This window comes from Eleutherodactylus coqui, chromosome 13, assembly GCF_035609145.1.
Source record: "Eleutherodactylus coqui strain aEleCoq1 chromosome 13, aEleCoq1.hap1, whole genome shotgun sequence".
Taxonomy (NCBI): domain Eukaryota; kingdom Metazoa; phylum Chordata; class Amphibia; order Anura; family Eleutherodactylidae; genus Eleutherodactylus; species Eleutherodactylus coqui.
In genome coordinates, this window is record NC_089849.1 from 28,333,799 (window position 1) to 28,353,958 (window position 20,160).

Consider the following 20,160-nt stretch of genomic DNA (forward strand, 5'->3'; position numbering starts at 1 on the left):
TTTGAACTCTATGCTTTGGCATACCTGATCGCCCACAATCTGTGGGCAAAAAGGACCTTCTTACAGAACACACTTTATGATTGATTTAAACTAATGTAATGTAGCATTTTGCATAATAAATGCCCCATAATTTGCATATTAATATACGAACATCAGCCAATGTTTAATTATTCAGTATCCGTCCTATGGAGAGACTTCGATCCAAGTTTCATGCATTTTCTAAAACTCTGAACACGCTGGTGGAAATCAAAAGTGTTACACCCAGAGTACCTGCTTGTTTACTTCACAGCGCTCCCGCTTCATCGGACGTTTTTGGCTTCTTCCCACGGCTCAAGACCGCCCCATATAGTGCTTTATAAGCACCATATGGGGCCATCTTCAGCTGCCAAAAGAAGCCAAAAACAATTGATGGAACCGGAGCGCTCCGAAGAGTCCTAGGCTCTCGCTCATGACCTGAAGGTTGCAAGTTCAATCCCTGCATGGTTCAGGTAGCCGGCTCAAGGTTGACTCAGCCTTCCATCCCTCTGAGGTTGGTAAAATGAGCTCCCAGCTTGGCGGGGGGTGATAAATTACCTGAAAGTGCTGCAGGATAAGTTGGTGCTATACAAATAACAAAATAAGTGAAAATGCAGGTACCTTGTAAGCATCTAGATGTCATGATTTTTGCAACTGCTTCTCTGTATGACTGGTATATTCTATACTGCGGACTGCTTCATTAAGAGTTCAGCTATACTGCCACCCAGTGGAACTTTACTGTACTTAACATCTATTTCATGCTAACTTGTAAGAAACTAGTACCCTGTTTCCCTGAAAATAAGACATAGCATAATTTTCCAGAATTTTTGAGGATGCAAAATGATTTTTCAGGCTTTTTGAGGATGCTTGAAATATAAGCCCTACTCCAAAATTAAGCCCTGCTAACAGTTAATTAAACAAGTCAATTTAAATAGTGTCCAGGCAGCTATACATGTAAAAAAGTTAAACCTTTTTGAACAAAAATTAATATAAGACGGTGTCTTATTTTCGGAGAGACACGGTAGAGTCAAAACTGCAGAGGAAAAAGTATGCAAGATAGATCTTTCTGAGACCGTATTTACACTGAAAAGCGCAATATCGGTCTGAGATCGGTATCACTCTTGTAGAATTGCAATGTTCTATGTGAGCGCGGTGCGATTTGCGAAAAAAATTGCATTATATACCTGAACTTGTGATTTTCAAATGCATGAAAATTTTTTCGTATTTTCAATAGGAAAAATTTAAAATCATGTTCCACTCGCATGAAACTCATGTACATATAAGTGCAATGCAGTTTTTTTTTCTCACCCATTAAAAATAAGGAGCCAGATATCTGCAGACAAAACACCCCGCGTATGAGCAACGTATATTCACGTCATTGCAAAGCGACAGTGCTGGGCGTTTTAAAAGAAGAACAAGAAGACTGCACATGACAAGGTTCGTGAGATACGCTGTCATGCGCAGTACAATTTCGCTGCCATACGCTGCAATAGTGGCTCACGTAGCGTTTTACGCATATTGTCGTGTAAGCCCAGTCTGAGAGCCACGGGCAAGCAGAAGCCTCCCAACAATCTCCGGTTGATGCATGAAAAATTTTACGGCCGATAAGCAGAATTCGCTTCATAAGAATGATCCAAGTATTGCATCAGTTCTGGTGGCCGTTTGTTTGAAATTTGCTCCATATGTCAGGTCATTTCTCGGGCTCGTCTTCAGCAAGGGGACGCAAACACTGAATTCTATAGATTTTAGCTTCATTCTGTATAATTCCCCAGATAACTAGTTTACATTATAGCACATCTTATCTGCACATACACTGGATGGCCACGTTATTAGGCTGGGTTCACACAGGGCGGATTTGCCGCGGATTGCCGTTGTATATCCGCACTGCGGCAAAACCGCTGCATTTGCAGTGCAATGCAGCACAAATGAGATTTGCCAAAAAGCTGTTCTCACAGGGCGGATTTTTTCCGCACAGCCGCAGTGAGGAAATGCAACTACGGCACGGTTTTAAAAGATGCAGCATGTCCATTCTTTGGTCTTTTCCGCAGTGCTTTTTTGTCCATAGACCTCTATGGACGCAGCCAAATACGCAGCAAATACGCGGCAAAAAGTAAAAAAGCACTGCGGGAAAAAAACGCGTGCAGATTTTTCCGCAGCAAAATCCGCAAGCCCAAATTAACCTTTGAAGCGGTTTTTCCGCAGAAGCAGTTCTTCTGCGGCAAAACCGCAACGGAAAAACCACGGCAAATCTGCCCTGTGTGAACCCAGCCTTAGAGACTCATTTAGTAGCGCGTTTGACCTCTTTTGACCTTCAGAACCGCAGCGACTCATCATGGCATGGATTCCATTAGGTGTTGAAATTATTCTGCAGGAATATCGGCCCCTGCGGACAGGAAGCTTCTTGTAGTTGCAGTAAATTGGATGGAGCTGGCATGTTCTGTCCAGCTGACAGGAAGGGGTCATCGATTCATGCTGCTTGTGCCAAATTCTGACCTCCCATCAGCACAGCGCAACAGAAATCTGGAATCCTCTGACCAAGAGATGTTATTACACTGCTGGATAAACCAGTTTTTTTGCTCTTGTGCATTTCTTTTCGTCTTGGCAATGGTGCTGGAACTGGTAGTCTAGTGTTATAGCCCATCCATGCTAAGGAATGACGAGTTGTTCATTCAGACTTGTTAGCTGGAGCACTAGCGCTGCATATGGTTGACTGTGCAGCGCCTGTTTATCAGAAGAATTCTTGACACCCCTCTCTGACCCCTTTCGGTGACTAGTTGTATACATCTTCAAGATCCCCTTTCATTGGATGTTTTTCCTCAGTAGCACCATTCTCTATATACTCTCCGCTTTGCTGCATGAGAAAACCCCACAAGGTTGGCAGTGAAATCCTGGCTAGTCTAGCACCGATGACCGAGCCTTGTTGGAAGTCACTCAGATCACTGGATTTTCCCATCATATGTCTATTCACACTGAAACTGATTTGTGTAAATGTTGCCACTTCATTTGATGCTGCACTCCAGGGCACGGGTCTAATTTCCATAAAAGGAAGCTCCAAACGTGAAAAAGAAGAACTGGAGTCTTGGAAGTGATGATATGGCCCCACAGAGCCCTGATCTCATCATTATCCAGTCTGTCTGGGATTACATGAAGAGACAGAAGGATTTGAGCAAGCTACATCCACAGAAGACCTGTGCTTTAGTTCTCCAAGATGTCGTCTGGTACAACCTTCCTTCTGAACTCCTTCAAAAACTGTGTGCAAGTGTACCTAGAAGAACTGATGCAGTTTGGAAGGCAAAGTGTGTTCAAACCAAATACTAATGTGATTTACATTTCTCTATTATTCATGCATTTTGTTAATGAACCAAAAAACTTATTAAAGGAGCTGTCTCGAGGAAGCAGTGAATTATTTTTTTTTGCCCAGTCCCCCTTATTAAGCATACATTACTAAGCCCCCCTGTAAATGACTTTTCTAGCCGGTTTCTACTTACAGTTCCAGCGTTTCAGCAACTTATAAAAAGTTTCCCCAAGATGGCCGCCAGCCCTTTTCCCGTCGCTTGCTGTAGCCCGACGTGCGCGCTCCCGAGACGCTACCAGCTGTGTCTCCCTGACAACCAGACGCCCCGCAGCCGCTGACCGGACCCACCGCAGCCGCCGACCACGGCACACGCTCTTGGGCCACAGTCACCCACCGCCAGGCAGCAGGTAACCGGCGCCCCCGCGCTAGGCCCCCGGCGCCCCCGCGCTAGGCCCCCGGCGCCCCCGCGCTAGGCCCCCGGCGCCCCCGCGCTAGGCCCCCGGCGCCCCCGCGCTAGGCCCCCGGCGCCCCCGCGCTAGGCCCCCGGCGCCCCCGCGCTAGGCCCCCGGCGCCCCCGCGCTAGGCCCCCGGCGCCCCCGCGCTAGGCCGTCACCCATCACTTACCTGGGCGGCTCCAGTTTCTGCACCTTCCTCTAACAGAGGAAGGTGCAGAATGGCTGCTCCAGCGCGCTCCCGAGAAGATACAGCTCGTCTGCGCATGCGCAGAAGAGCTGTAGCGGCGAGCACACTGAAGCGGCTCGTGCTCAGAGCAGAAGACCGGACTGCGCAAGCGCGTCTAAAAAAGCAAGCCACCAGCGAAATTAGACGGAACCATGGAGATGGGGACGCTAGCAACGGAGCAGGTAAGTGAATAACTTCTGTATGGCTCATATTTAATGCACGATGTATATTACAAAGTGCATTAATATGGCCATACAGAAGTGTATAACCCCACTTGCTGCCGCGAGACAACCCCTTTAATACTGCAAAGATAGCATGCATCCACACCTGCCTAGAACGTTTTTACACAGCGCTGCACATCCCATGCTCCTGTATGCGTTGATCATATAGCATCTGTATAGTGTGCCATCTGTATATGCAAGGATCCCATAGACATAGCATAGAGGCTCCCCGTGTAAGCAAACACCCCCCCCCCCCCGCCTGCAGTCATGGTCAGGAGTATTACAGACCCCTATATACCTTTAGAGCACATTATTTGGATGTGATCGACCTCTTCCTCTAATCTCGGTAATTGCCAGGTTTGGAGACAACATGCGCACCCATTCCTGTCTTTATGGAATCACACTTGGATGTGTGCAATTTCTCACTGATAGAACTGTCATTTTGCAGCATTGATTTTGCTTTTCTTTTAATACAAGGTTTGTGAATACAATAGTAAAATTGGTAGTAAAGATGGGGTTATAATGGAAAGAGAAGATTAACCAAGCACTTGGCGGAGTTCCCAGACTGCTGCTATAGCAATGATTTGTCTTCTCTTCCGCAGAAGACAGATAAGACTTGTTATTTGTGGCCGTTCCTCTCTAGTCTTTCCATATGTGGAGCTATTTGCTATCAGGAAGCCCAAAGCAGGCTGTATATTTGTAAATAATCCCACTATTTTGCACCTACAGCGGCTGATGATCTCCATACAGTTATTGCGGATATAAATATATTTACTGTGTGTTTAGTGCAAACAGGATTGTTGTTCCTCTAACAGGTGGTCCCATAAAAATGGTAACTTTCTTTCTCTTACTGTTTCTGGAACAGATGGTGGTTTATCTGTCTGATACAAGAAGCTGTGAATCATTCCTTATAAGAGTTTTTAGGACTTTTAGTTTTCTTGCATCTATAGGGGGGCGTTGAGCCCAATGTTTACTGCGGAAAGAAAACCCCTTCAGGCCTCATGCATGTGCGGATTCTGCATGCGGATGACCGGCGAGTCATTGAGGAAAGTAATTGAAAATGCTTGCGGGCAATTGAGGATTCGATGGTTGTTCCGCGTGGATGTACGCAGGTGCACAGCGGACCGTCCGCACGGAAAAAAAGAATGCAAGCCTAATGGTGCCTTCCTCCACCTCCTTGCCTGGTCTCCGAGCAACCTGAGAAGTATCCGCCTACAAATCCGCCATGAAATTGTGCATTGAACAGTTCCATATAGATGAATGGAGTCCCTCCGTGCAGAATGCACGCTAAAATGGAGAATGCTGCGATTTATTTTCCACTCGCGGAATCTGCATGTGTGCGTGGAGCTGAGGACGCTCCGTGCTTTCTTATGGGTGACTTGAATAGTGGCTCTCCTGTGCGGGTGCTGATCGCGGATTTCAAATCCGCCCATGTGCTGAGGTCTTACACGGGCAGGTAGTCACCCAAATAATCTCTTGAACGAGTAATGTATGAGCGACATTTGGTCTGTGTACGCACGGCCCCTGACATGGCGCTGAGCTGGAAGTTGCTCAGTAGTTGCCAGTTGTTCCATTTCAAGCTTGATTTATGCAGGACAACTGTCGGGCGCAGAACCCAACCCAGCCATTATCACGCCTGTGCTTTTACACAGAAGCAATAGTCGCTCAGTGAATGCAGGCGGAGCGCATTGGATGTCTTCCGGCCTCCATTCACTGTAACAGGCAGTCATCTTCCTGTTTACACGGTCGGCAGTCATTTGGTTTATAGTTCAACAAAAAATTCAGCAAGGGATTTCTCGCTCAGCGCTCTGTTGGCGCCACTTGTACACAGAACGACTGTTGCCCGAATTCACTGTTTCCAGCAATGATTCGGTGGGCGATAGTTGCCCCGGGTAACTTCAGCTCACTGAAACGGAACTAACTCGGTAGTAGAAGGAGCCGCTCAATCTTTGAGCTGCTATCTGTATGCGGTGAATAGAGTCTTGTGGCCGGATGAGATCTGGAGATGCTCTCCTTCCATCATCTGATAGACTATCCCTCGTGTGTAAGAGCGATAGTCGCTGGGATGGCTGTCAGACACTTTTGTGCCCGATAGTTGGCCCGTGTAAAGGTACCCTTATTAGGCTGGGTTCACACAGGGCGCATTTGCCGCAGAAATTCCGTGCGGAATTTCGCTGCGGCAAATCCCCCTCTGGTGGCTAATCAAGGGATTAGCCGGCCATGTGGACAAGATTTTGTAAAAAATCTTGTCCACACGGGGCGACCAATCTGTTGCGGCGTGGATTCCCTGGCCGCAGCATGTCTATTTTTTGGGGTTTTTTTCTGTTGCTGCCGCGCTCCTCTCTATGGAAGCGCCGGCCGGAATGGAAAAGCATGCGGCCAAGCCGCTCCAAAACCCACGGCTAAGGGCTGTGGGTTTTAAAGCTGCCCTTTCCCGGTGGAAATGTCACATTTTTTTGCTTTGGCAAAACTGCAAGATTTCCACCAGGAATACGACCCGTGTGACTCCAGCCTTATACAACATATCCCATGTAGTCCCCGCTCTTGTAGCAATCGCTGATTGACGACTTGCTTTTTAAAAGGTGGTCTCCTTTAGGGCAGGGGTCCCCAACTCCAGTCCTCAGGGACCACCAACAGGTCATGTTTTCAGTATATCCTATGGTAAGAACACCTGTGGTAATGTCTGAGGCACTGACAATAATTACATCACCTGTGCAACACTGAGGAAATCCTGAAAACATGACCTGTTGGCGGTCCCTGAGGACTGGAGTTGGGGAACACTGCTTTAGGGCTCTCCATATTGGACTCTCTTCGCTGGGATGAGTGGATGAGACAACACACAGAGAGGCTTCATGATATTACATATACAAGTACAGCCAGCAGGGGGCAGCAGGTGACAAGGAGGTGAAAATTGCTGGGGTTGGTGGCGGTCGCCGCAGCTGCGGGGCCCTGTGGCGGTCGCCGCAGCTGCGGGGCCCTGTGGCGGTCGCCGCAGCTGCGGGGCCCTGTGGCGGTCGCCGTAGCTGCGGGGCCCTGTGGCGGTCGCCGTAGCTGCGGGGCCCTGTGGCGATCAATACTTTATATGCTAAAAAGACATCCTGTATAATTTGAGTGTTAGCGACATAAACATTGGGCTGCTTTTTAGATCGCCTTTCGCTGGCTTTGAATTTCGGATCCGGCAGCTCGGGCCCGTCTCCTTACAATACACAGTACAATATTATACGTGTTACGGAGTATTTGTAATGTCCTTCATTAATCACTTTTTGTATCCAACAGGTGGCTCCTCTTCAGAAAACGACTGCGTGTTTGAGCCGGATTACTCCATCACCCCCCTCCCTGTGACAGAGGGCATGCAACATATACGTATGATGGAGGGCATGTCCCGCTCATTACCCTCCTCGCCCCTACTTACCCACCAAGCCATCAGTGTGCGGCTGCAGCCTGTCAAGAAACTAACTGGTAAGCACAATTCCTCATAACAAATACCCCTAAGAGTTCGTTCACACGTTGCACATTTTGGTGCAGAACTGCAGCAGTTTTTCACCCTTCAATTTAAACTCAGTTGAAAGGATGCTGCAGATCAGCGGCGTGTGAGCGCCCCCTTAAGGAGAATACTAGTGAAAAAAAGAAAAAGTAATTGCCAATGATTGATGATTGTGGCATGGACACCGGGACGGGTTTGGAGATATATGGGCTCGGATTGCACAGCATTAGATGTCAGTCATGAAGGTCTTAAGGAATTGTCTTGAGTTTTTCTTGTTTTCCGTCTCTATTTCGCCTTCAGGCCTATTAAATCGTTTACGTGGTTCGTACTTGTGGCTGCTGACGTCTGCATCGCACTTCTCAGACTGTATTAATTGTGTTTGTCTGGTTTTTGAAAGTGATTCATTAACCAGTAACATAAGATACTGGTAACAAGCGTTCAGATGTCTCATCTCTGTTTTTTTTATATATCTTCACTTCTTTGTATACATGTAATATGCACTTATATTGCTGCACTGAATTCTGGGGAGCCGCAGAGCAGCGTGAGAGGCCATTGTGATTCATATGAAGCCTCGCTGACTCTGTGTGCATGAATAATGGACGAGCACCTCATACAGGTCATCATTATATAACATCCCGCGAGATGGCAGGATTAACCCTGTCATGGAAACACGACAGCATAGCACGCTTACTAGTTCCCCGAGTAACTGCATGGCTGTCCTCTGATACCGGACTGAATACTAGTAGCAAATGATATGATCGCAATCCTTATAACTATTATAATTCTACATGAGACCGCCTGCACGCCGGTGGCTATTAATTGCGGAATCCACCATCGGCACCAGCACAGATGAATCCGCTGTTACAGTCACCCATAGGAACGAATGAACGTCCGCAGCTCCACGCACACACGTGGATTTGAATTGCGGTTTTCCGCGAGTGTAAAAAAAATATCTCAGCATGTTCCATTTTAGCATGGATTTCATGGGCTCCATTGATGTCTATGGAAGCGTATGAATCGCAGTGCCTCGCAATTACATTGCGGATGGGTACGGTTTCCACGCGGACAGGCTCTATGGAAGTGTTCGAATTGCAACGCATCTGCAATGTAATTGTGGATGGCATGGGGATTTGTAGGCATAATTTTATTTTTTTTTACTCTGTACTTGCGCTCGAAAAAATGGTTGCATCCACGATCGTCCGCAACTCATTTCCGTGATCAATCGCAAGCTCTCTGCAGCGGAAATCTGCTTGTTACAATTAGGAACAGGAAGGTTCTTTATATATTTTTTCTGATAAAACCGCACTTCTCTAGCTCAAGAGCTGCGTCTAGCATCGTGTTAGCCCCTTTGGAGTTAACAGAAATGGACCATGGATCCTTTTTTCTTAATCTCGGTAAACCCCTTAACCTTTTCCAATCCAATTTTGGATTCGGGGTTTCCTAAACGACATTCTCTTTTTGCTGTTATACAACAGTGCCATCTGCTGGCTAAAGCCAGTGTGTGTGCGCTAGAGAGGCCCTGACAGCGGAGTGGCTGGCAATAGACGGTAAGAATACCCTGTGGGACGTCTTCTGACATTGGAGCTGTACACGCTTCGATCAGAATATAGGAAGACGTCAGACAGTGAATTGGAAAGGGTTATAGGGATTGTGCCAAGGTTTACACTTATGTCAATAGGGAATAAGTGTCTGATTGGTGGGACCTCTGCTGATGACAATAATCAGCGTTCTGCGTCCTTCCATTGAAATGAAACAGCGGTCGCAAATGACTGCTACGTTCATCTTTACGGGACTGACGGAGATCGCAGTCAGTCCTGTAGATACATTCAGAGTCTGACACTAGTTCACTGTCAAGTGGGCAGCCTCCACCACGTTAGGAGGTAGAGACCACCCACTTGACAGTAGAGTAATGTCCGCTCCAAAAGTGACCTTTTACATGGAGCAGTTTGCTCTGGGAGATGAGCGCCAATCAGCAATATCAGCGCTCTTCTGCTGAAGTTTTATAGATGCCGATTTAGGCGGTTAGGGGCATTTTCACGTAGAGCATTCGCCGCAGGTATTCTACAGCAGAAAAATCCATAGTAAATTCACTCTTGGGCTGGGTTCACATGGGGCGGAAATCTCACAGAAATCTTGCAGAATGTCCGCAGTGGGACCGCACGGAAATTCTGCAAGATTTCCGCAGCTGAAGTCCTGCGGGTATTGAAAGCAGCTTGTTTGGCTTCGGCCATCTTGACCTATTGGGAGGAGAGAGTCGGCAGCAAAAATGGTGATAAAATTGACATGCCGCTGCGTTGAATTTATGTGTAGCATGTCAGTTTCAGCCCGTCTTGGCTGCTAGGGCTTAAGATTATAGGCGGAATTTCCATGCAGAAAGTCTGCACGGGAATTCTGCGGCAATTCCGCCCCCTGTGAACCTAGCCTTATAGTAAAGTTATATTCACGAGTCGCCGATTTGCTGCGGACTTCGTCACGGATTTGGATGCAGATTTTCAGCAGATCTCACCCTTTCAATTGGATTCAAATTGAAGGGGTAAAATCTGCTGCAGATCTGCACCAAAATCCGTGACGAAGTCCGCAGCAAATCGGCGATGTTTGAACACTGTGGCTAAACAGCGGCACGGTAGCGGTGGGGATTAAATGCAAACTAGAATAGGCGGTGAGTTCAGCGAGGACACGTCTGTGAAGGTACGCAGCCCGTCCGCAGACATGACGGGTCCTCTTTAACTGTCCCCCATGTCCCTGGCACCACGGTAGGTCGGCGCACGGTCGCTGGCTAGATACTGCTGTTCGACACTTATTTTTTAAAATCTTTTTGCTGTATTAATACAAATATGTAAATTCTTCACAATCCGAAAATGTCTTTAGCCCCGAGGATTGTTGATGTGCGTGAAGCTGCCGTCCGATCCTCGGCGCTGCCGCCTTAAGAGGCTTAAAGACTTGCTTATTGAGTTAACTGGTTTGATTGTCTAATGAGGCTCTGCAGGTCTGACTCACACAGCGAGCCCCGCGTTCTCTCCCACCGCGACCGCTACGCCATACATTTTGCTTTAGGGATCAATATGGACTCTGCAACCTGCATCTCGTGAAGCACGGCACCGTGTTATGTAAGGGCCATGTTTGGGTTTTTTTTACAGTTTTTTTTCATGCAGCGTTAAATTTTTAATATGTTCCGGATGCCTAAGTAGCGGGCGATCACAAATGATTTAAAACCCTCGTAACTCCTGTTTAATGACACTCCGATACAGAAATTTGATATCAAGAAACAATTGCGTTTAGCAAAATTTGACAGTAAGATGTCCTCGTTCCCCGTAGCAACCAATCGTAGCGCAGCTTTCGTTTCTCACACCTGCTGAGGTCAAATGAAAGCAGCGCTGTGATTGGTTGCTATGGGCAACAAGGACAGTCTGTCTTTTAGACAGTTTTGTTAAATGAGGCCCAAAACATTTTATTCTGCCGTAGTTGTTGCTAGGGGGGATATGGCTGCCAACAAAGACAGGAAAGCGTTTTGTGTCCTTGATTTTCACGTCCTCCAGTCTGTTGTTAGTGTGGTGAAGCTTCACCCAGCGGGCGCACAGTTCGTAAATGGTACGCCAATTTTGAGGAAAAAGGTTGCATCTATAAGTGAAAATCACCCGGCCGTCTGGGGGAGGAAGTCAATGAAGCCATCCGACCCACAGCCAATGCAGACGGGCCACGGATTCCGAGGAAAAAGAAGTCTATACTGCGCATGTGCGTCGACTCGACAGCCGGCACGTCCACACACATCCGAGGTACAGAAGACACTGACAGGTACGCGGGGTCGCTGGCATGGACGGATTCCGTGCGTGCCTACCCATGCGGAATCCGTGCGTGCCATGGACATGAGGCCTTAAGCCAACTTTACATGGGGCAATTACTGGACTAATAATCGCTGGAAACAGCGAATTTGGGCAATAGTCGTCCCGTGTACACACGGCTACCAATGGGGCACTGTGCAAAAATCGCTCACTTATCGGAGTTGTTTGGTTTTTAACTGAACTGATTATCAAGCGACTATCCGTGTAAACAGATAGCCGCTCATGTATGAACAACGGCCTGTTTACAGTGAATGGAGGCGAGCGGCTGGAAGAGATCAGCGGCGTGCTCTGCCTCCATTCATAGAACAAGTATTGCTTCCGTGTAAAGCACATGAGTGATAATTGTTGTGCCTGGCAGACGTCCCGTGCCAACCAGCTCTAGACTGCCCATGTAAACTCCTTAAATACCTCCCGTGCGGAGGGTTTTACTCTAGCATGCCGCCTCTGTAGGGAGAGGTGGTCTCTGTGTTGGTCTGTGCCAGCACTAGGTGGGTAAAGTTTGACTAGCCTTTAAAGCTCCGATACATTGTTATCAGCACAGCCCTTATGACAAGTCAAGATGAATGCATTGCCCTTTTAAACCAAGCTTAACCCGCCGCTCCTGCGTGGATTATTAAATATTCTGTGCATGGCCTCTGCAAGCTTCATACCCGGCGCAGGTTTGTGGCGATGTGCGAGGAATTAGTAAAACCTGCCGTGTAACAGAGCGTCAGAGTCAGGAGCAGTGACGTGCTGATTCCTCGCTCCGCAGCTCGCTGCCGGTCCCAGTGACGTGCATCGGGGGGGATGTTCTTGCCGCTTTGGTCCCAGACATACAGAGGCATCGCACGCAGCAACCCTTTCCATACTTCCGTAGCGGAGATCATACACGAGGCAGACGTGTCTCCGATGATCAGCATTATGGGGAAGGATCGCTTCTGTGTCTGTTCTGCACAACACCATCTCGTTTGGTTTTGTACCCTCCAGGCTGTACGTCGGAGACATACAAATCAGTCCTGAGACGTACAAAGAGCGCGGCTTGAACCAGGCTGGCCGGGCGGTTTGGGTTGGGTGTTAGGTTTTGTTCTAGAACAGGCGATTGGGAATAAATAGACGTCGTGTTAGAATTTATTTATCTTGACGTTTATGCTGATGGGAGAGCCTGACTGAGATGTGCTGTAGTATCTCCATACGTGTCTACAGACGGGGCACGTAGGGCTCCCCCAGGCCTTTCCAGCCACATTTTGGGGTAGAATTTCCTGCTGATGTAACATTTGCCTTGATGTTACTTGTAGGAGTTTTACTTTTGTCCCCTCTAATTAAAAAAAACTAGCAATTATGTTTCGTCATCATATGTTGGTTGGGAGGGGTACAGTTTCTCCTTAGGGAGAGCACCTAGAAGGTGTTAGGAGACTTACATGCTGTTCTGGGAAATTTATGCAAATGGAAAGATGGAACAATGCCTCCACAGCGCCACCTATTAGAAGGCAGTGTTACTGCAAGTCAGTGTCGTTGTAAGTTCAAAGTAGTTTTTGTACCGCAGCTTTAAAAAAAAAAGTGGCCCTGTTCATGTCTACTATATGTTCAGAAAACAGGATTTTTTTATTAGGATGGTCGTGCGTTTTAGATGGAGTTGGCTGAACAACTTAATTTCGGCAGGACTGGCCGTCCTTCAAATGTGTATGGTGGTGTCTTGCCTATTTCCCAATGGCAGATGTCAGAGGGTGGGGGAAAGGAGTGAGGCATATTGTTTTTCGGTGCACCCAATTCTTTTTTTCTAATGGGAGATAAGCTACTGTTAGAAGTGTCGTCTTCTCTCTACCCATGAGTTGGGACGAATAGCTACCCCTTTGGTAACAGGGAAAGGGTTATCCGGTTACAGGACAGCATTACTCCAATAGGGGTGCCTGTAGTGAAATAACAAACTGATCTTACCCCTCTGCCACCGCCAGGACCCAACGCTTCAGTCCTGCTGTGGTCTTGGCTTTTGCTGTGACAGTTGACCTCACTGTAAGTCAGGTGACTGCTGCAGCCAATCAGAGGCTGTGCAGCGTCACATTCCCAAACTCCTGGCCGCATGGAGCTCAGGAGTGCAATGCCAGGAGAATGAGCGATGACACCCCATCCTCCGATTGGCTGCAGAAGTCACCTGACTTATTATGGTGACGTCAGCTGTCACAACCAACGCAGTGCAGGATCACATTAGCGGAGAGGTAAGTACAACCCTGTTTGTTATTTTACTACAGGCAGCCCTACCAAAATGTAATCAGACAGCAACATATAATGATCCTTTAACAGGGCCCAATAATCTAACGCTCATTTGCCCAATAATGGGGCCAAGTGAAAAGACTCCCAATAATGGGGCCAAATGAAAGGACCAACGATCTACTGACGGAGCAAATATTCTTTTTTGGCTGATTGTGACTTTTTGGCCAGCATAAAGATGCTTGCTGATTGGCTGCACACCTCGTTACAGTCAGCCCATCACAAAGGACTTTGTCCGTCTTCATGCTTGTGTTAATGGGGTCTACAGGGGTTTCAGTCAACTTTTCCAGTATTTCTGATGGCAAGAATAGTGAAAGCACAAATGGACAAGTCCCCAGAACACTCATTTTATCATGTCCCTTTCCAGGTTTGAAATGCAGATGCAGCGCCACAAAGTCCAGGAATCCCTTGCGGACACTTTGTAGCCAGAATATGTGGTGACGGCATCTATCTGCGTGTCGTTATCTAATCATCTTTCGTTATCAAGCATAAAATATGACACACATTTCTTGACCTGCAGAGAGGTCTGTAGCAAGACTAGCGCTGTTAACATTACAGGACTGATGGATGTCAGTCAACTTGCTCCATCAAGGTTCACCAATATCCATTGGGAAACAAAACCAGCATCATGGGGTATATGGTGCTAGTGTGGCCCTCTAGGGAACCAGGGGTGGAGTTGTGGGGAATAGAATAAAAAACGTTATTTTTTAAAGGAGTTGTCCTATTTCTAAATATTGATGACCTATCTTCAGGATAGGACATCAACAGCCGACGATTGGCAAGGGCTTCCACTTGAGACCCCTTACCAATCAACTGTTTTCCCGAGCTGTTGCCTTTGTGTACTGAGCTATTTTACTGCAATGTACATTGCGCAGTGGTCTGGATTAGTATTGCAAGCTTCAATTGGACTCAGACTGCAGTACCAACCTGGGCCACTGTGCAATGTATGGTGCCATCTGCTTTGTGCAGCAAAACAGCTCTGTAAACAAAGACACCTGCTTGGGGAAACAGCTGATCCCTGGGGGCCTTATTGTGAAACGCAAATGCACTTTGAATTTTGACTCCGAGCTGAGTTCCAAGTCACAGTGGCGGGCTGTCATTATATCCCCTTTGGTGTATAGGGGCAGAGCTGTCAATCTTTATGCAGTGGTTAGGGAGAGGCCAGCACAGTCCGCCCCCCTGACTCGGAGTTCAGCTCTAAGTTAAACTTCAAATTATGTTTCTTCTGAAAAGCTGCAACATTTTAGAATAAAACATTTAGAATAGTTGATGGTCACAGCTTACCTCCTCCCCCTCCCTGTACAGGTCATAGAGCATGCTCATCACACTCTTCCATAGAAGTCAATGAACCACTTCAGGTTTCTATGGCCTATGAGGGTGCTGTAAAGCGTAACTATACATGCTGTTAACAGCAGCTCGGGCACATTGGCTGCCATGTACAGACAATAGAATAAAAAAATCTACAGTCAGAAAATGAAAGAATATTTAACAGTTTCTAGTTTTAATTGGTAACAAAAAAGGATGATGCATCCCCTGTAAGTCATCTGTACAGTCTGCGCCCGCATCTTAATCCTCCTTTCCTATCTGGTTAATGATGATTCTGTTTTATCTCCAAATTAATGTCCCTGGCTTTAGTGGATCTTCACACAGGAACTCAGAGAGAACAGTTTGGGGAGAAAGGAGGGGGAGAGAGAAGCAAAAATAGTACAGGAGTGGGCGGAGGGAGGAGAGCGTTTTATAAGCAAGAGGTGGGGTCGCTGCGACATCCGTGAATGCAGAGTCATAGTCCTCTTAGACGTTGCGTTACATCAGGGGTTTCAACTCAGGTGTTGCTGAACTGCAGCCCTCCACATTCTCATCAGTCCTTATCTGTTACTTTACCCAGGTGTGATAAACTTACTAAGGCGATACATTGGTAAAGAGAGTGTATATACAGTATATATGTCTACATACAGGTGTGAGTATACTGCATTGGAGGCACCTTCATGAGTAAAGAGACTTCTAGGAACGCTCGTGGAAGATCTGGCTGACCCGCATTCCAATGCTTACTTTTCATCTACACTATCCTACCAAAAGTAATGGGACACCTGATCAAGAATCAAAAGTAGTATATATTTCCATAAATTAATACTTAGTGGGGCTCCTTCTTCCCTAATGACATCCGATATTCTCTGGCATACTTTCTAACATTTGATAGACTTCAGCTGGTATTTCCCTCCACTCATCCTGCAAACATCTGGCAAGTTCTCTCAAAGAAAATGGACGCTGTTCATATTTCCTGACCTGACATTCCAGTTTGTCCCAAAGATGCTCAGTAGGGTTCAGGTTGGACTCTATGCATACGGGTCCAATTGTGGAACATCCATATCCTCAAACCAACGTAAAACAGCACCGGATGTGTTACAATGTATGTTGTCTTGTTGAAAGTATGGCCGACCATTCCCAGAGTATTGTCACATTGTAGTCAGAATATTATTGTCTAGAGTGTCAGGGTACAGCTCCATGTTCATGGTTCTTGTCACTACAACCAAAAGACCGAGACCATGCCATGTAACACATTCCCAGACCATAAAGGAACCTCTGGCATACTTTAATGTTGTCACAACACACTCAGACAAAAGGTGTTTCCCAGGATCCTTCACACCCAGGTATGGCTATCTAATGTGAAGATGGAGTAATGTGATTCATCACTCTATATAACATTCTACCATTGCTCAACTGTCCAATGACTATGCTCCTTGCACCACTGTAGACGAGCCAATACATCAAAATGCTGACGACAACCAGTTCATCCGTCTGTGAGTGAGTTGCATGCTCCGCCCCTGATCACATGACGATGACGTTATCAAAGGTCCTTCATCCCTAGTGAGTTGCATGCTCTGCCCCTGATCACATGACGGTGACATGATCACTGGTCCTGTGAGCACACTGCTGCTGTCTGGCTAGGTGTTCGTTAGTTTTCCACAGCAACTGAGGCCGCAGGGGGTTTGTTGGGGATGGAATACTAATGAACACCTACAGTAGCCATGTGCTTACAGGACTTGTCATGATGTCACAGTCGTGATCAGTCACCCGTGTGGGAGGAGTCCCGGGTCACATGACCAGTGGTCGCTCAGTGTGTGCAGGACTCTGCTGTGCTGCTTTTGATCCCTGTTGTATGAAGAATGTATGTAGCAAAGCTGTATGTGACGTGCATGGTAGCAGAGCTATATGTGACATGCAAGGGAGCAGAGCTGTGTGTGTGACGCGCATGGTAGCAGAGCTGTGTGTGTGACGCGCATGGTAGCAGAGCTGTGTGTGTGACGCGCATGGTAGCAGAGCTGTGTGTGTGACGCGCATGGTAGCAGAGCTGTGTGTGTGACGCGCATGGTAGCAGAGCTGTGTGTGTGACGCGCATGGTAGCAGAGCTGTGTGTGTGACGCGCATGGTAGCAGAGCTGTGTGTGTGACGCGCATGGTAGCAGAGCTGTGTGTGTGACGCGCATGGTAGCAGAGCTGTGTGTTGCATTGCACCACTAGAAACACTGGTACTATATAATTTCCTTATAATTACTAGTCATCTTTGAAATAATTGCTAGATGTTTGTAAGATGAATGGACAGAAATACCAGCTGAAGTGTATCAGACATTAGTAGAAGGTATGCCACAGGCAGTATCTGATGTCATTATGGCTAAAAGAGCCCCACTAAGTAGTAACACATGGAAATTAACCCTTTCCAATCCACTGTCTGACATCTTCCTACATTCTGATTGAAGCTTGTACAGCTACAATGTCAGAAGACATCCGACAGGGTATTCTTTCCGTCTATTGCCAGCCACTCCGCTGTCGGAGCCTCTCTGATACACACTGGCTTTAGCCAGCAGATGGCACCGTTGTATAACAGCAAAAAGAGAAAGCCTTTTAGAAAACCCTGAATCCAAAATTGGATTGGAAAGGGTTAATCCTACTTTTGATTATTGCTCAGATACCCACTTACTTTAGGTAGGGTAGTGTACATAGCCAACTCTCTGGCCATTGGTGCTCTTTTGCTGATTAGTGTAGGTAATCGCTGCCTCTGAATTGGGAATGCAGCGACTGTCATATGGCAGGTTCTGTCGTGGTTTCATCGTATTGCACGGATACCAGGACAAGATCTGGGGTGATATCTCGCTAAAAACCAATGTTTTTGCCCAACCTATTATGGTTAATGAAGACTGTTTTTGAAATGTTTATTCCTAAAACAAGTGTATTTCAACTCGTTATTTGGCTTCTCCTGATAAGTCATTTTCTATTGTAACTTAAAGGGGTTCTCGCACTTTAAACTACTGATAACGTATCCTGAAAATAGGCCATCTATTAGTGGGTGTCCATCGCCCAGGTTTCTGTAGGTTGTTAGCTGGGCTTGTGCCGATTCAGGCTCCATTCTCTCTGCAGTTGTCTGTTTTACAGACCAAGGCATGAGTACACCAACCTGGCGAACAGCCGATTGATGGAGGTCCCAGGTGGCGTACCATTGCCCATCTACAATTGATCTACTATCGATGGTCTATCCTGGGGAAAGTAATTTAAAGAGACTCTGTCAGCTACTCTAAAACCCTGAGAGACCCGCTGAGATTGGGGATGTAAGTTTTATACTTGCCTCCCCCTTCCTTCCACTTCTGTCAGCTCATAGTGCATTCCACGAACTACATGGCGCACGCTATGTGGCCCTCTCATTCTATGCATACGCCTATATGGTCAGCCGGAAGTGTGCAATGGCGATTTTGCCAGCCGACTACAAGGGCAAACTCGTTTGTTGGCTGATTGAATCTTTAGAACTGCCACAACAATCATCATTATTGGCAGCACATCTCCCGTGTAAATAGGAAATATATGCTGCCAACAATGATGAACGATTGTTCATCCCCATACAGTCTGAATCGGCCTGCATGGCAGCCATTTAAATGAGCGCCAATCTCATTGATCATCCCCAATCATCTGGCTCACAGCTCATCTCATGACTTGGCAGTAGTCAAAGCTTTGCTGAAACCTACCTCCCAAACCCTTGAAATAAAAGCTTTCTTTCTTGTTCGTTGGGAACCCCAGTATGATTTACCTCCTCGGGAACCGCTGTCGGCCCGTCCAGTCACCACCTCGCCCCCAGCCGATTCCCCATTGTTTTCATTGAGATTTTATCATTGATTACAAGAGAATCGCATTCCGTTAGGTGCCGCTAATTACACTAACTGCAGGGTAATTAAAAAAGAGCTGGTTGTAAATTTCTTTTGATGTAATTACCGTGATGTATACAGTGACTTTAGCTTCTTCTTACTTAGGATTTCTTAATTAAGCTGGAGTCCCTATGGGAGACTGAATTCCAACGGTCACAGACAGAGCTCCTCCATGTGCTTTGTCTCGCTCATTCGGCCTTTCAATAATTGTCATAAATAAGCCTGGGACATGGCGGCCGACGACTACTACTCGTTATTGACCATTTGTTTAGTGCCAAGTTAGAAGCGTTGGATGCAAGTTCTACTTCCTGGGATTGGGACATCGTGAAAACTACAAAGAGCAATTATTTATTGATGCGGCACATTATAATGCTCTCGGGGGTAATTCACAGGCGTATCATCTGGCCGTATGCTGTTTGGCTCTACAACGGACTAAACTCTAAGGCTGCATTCACCTTTTGCTTTTTTTTTTTTTTTCTAAACTTCCTAATAAGGAAGATGGAATAATACCTCCACAGTGCCACCTACTGGAAGGTGGCACTGTGGAGGTATTATTCCATCTCCTTTATTTGCATGTTACCCAGAGGAGCATGAACGGCCTTTTGAATCTCCTCACTCACAGTCTAGGTGCTCTCCCTAAGGAGAAAATATAGCGTTTCTGACCCCCGTCCCCGGCCTCTCACTAGCAAAACCAGACTGCTACTGTACACTGATGAAGGACAAATACCCTGAAACAGCTGTCTGTACATGGAGTCTAGCTTTGCTTTTAATTCCCAGTCATTGTTACTAGGCTTGTATAAAGAGTCTAACTTTGGCTTGAAGGAATGCTGCCTACCAATAGGTGGCGCTGCAGAGGTATTATTCTATCTCCCTTATTTGCATATTACCCAGAGGAGCATGAATGGCCTTTTTAGTCTCATTACTCACAGTCTAGGTGCTCTCCCTAAGGAGAAAAGATAGTATCTCTACATTTCCTAAAACACATGCATTTTTTAAAAAGATTGCACGCATCTTTTTGATGTAGTTTTTTTTGCTGTGGCTCAGAAATGCACCACAAAACGCTTCAAAAGACAAAGTGTGAATGTGGTCTAACACACACGGGCGCATAGTAGTGCAAAATTACACATCAGGTTTTTTTACATAAACACACGGCTCACATGAAAAATTGCAGCATGCGCTATTCTGGTCCAATT

The 20,160-nt window shown here is 46.7% G+C and overlaps 1 protein-coding gene across 1 annotated transcript in view; it reads left to right on the forward strand.

The window, feature by feature from the left end:
• Window positions 1-20,160, forward strand: part of TANC2 (tetratricopeptide repeat, ankyrin repeat and coiled-coil containing 2) — a 469,518-nt gene that overhangs the window by 325,435 nt on the left and 123,923 nt on the right. Inside the window, exon 5 of the mRNA XM_066587526.1 lies at window positions 7,489-7,671. Within this exon, the coding sequence (XP_066443623.1) occupies window positions 7,489-7,671 (183 nt within the window). The remainder of the gene's footprint in view (window positions 1-7,488; window positions 7,672-20,160) is intronic.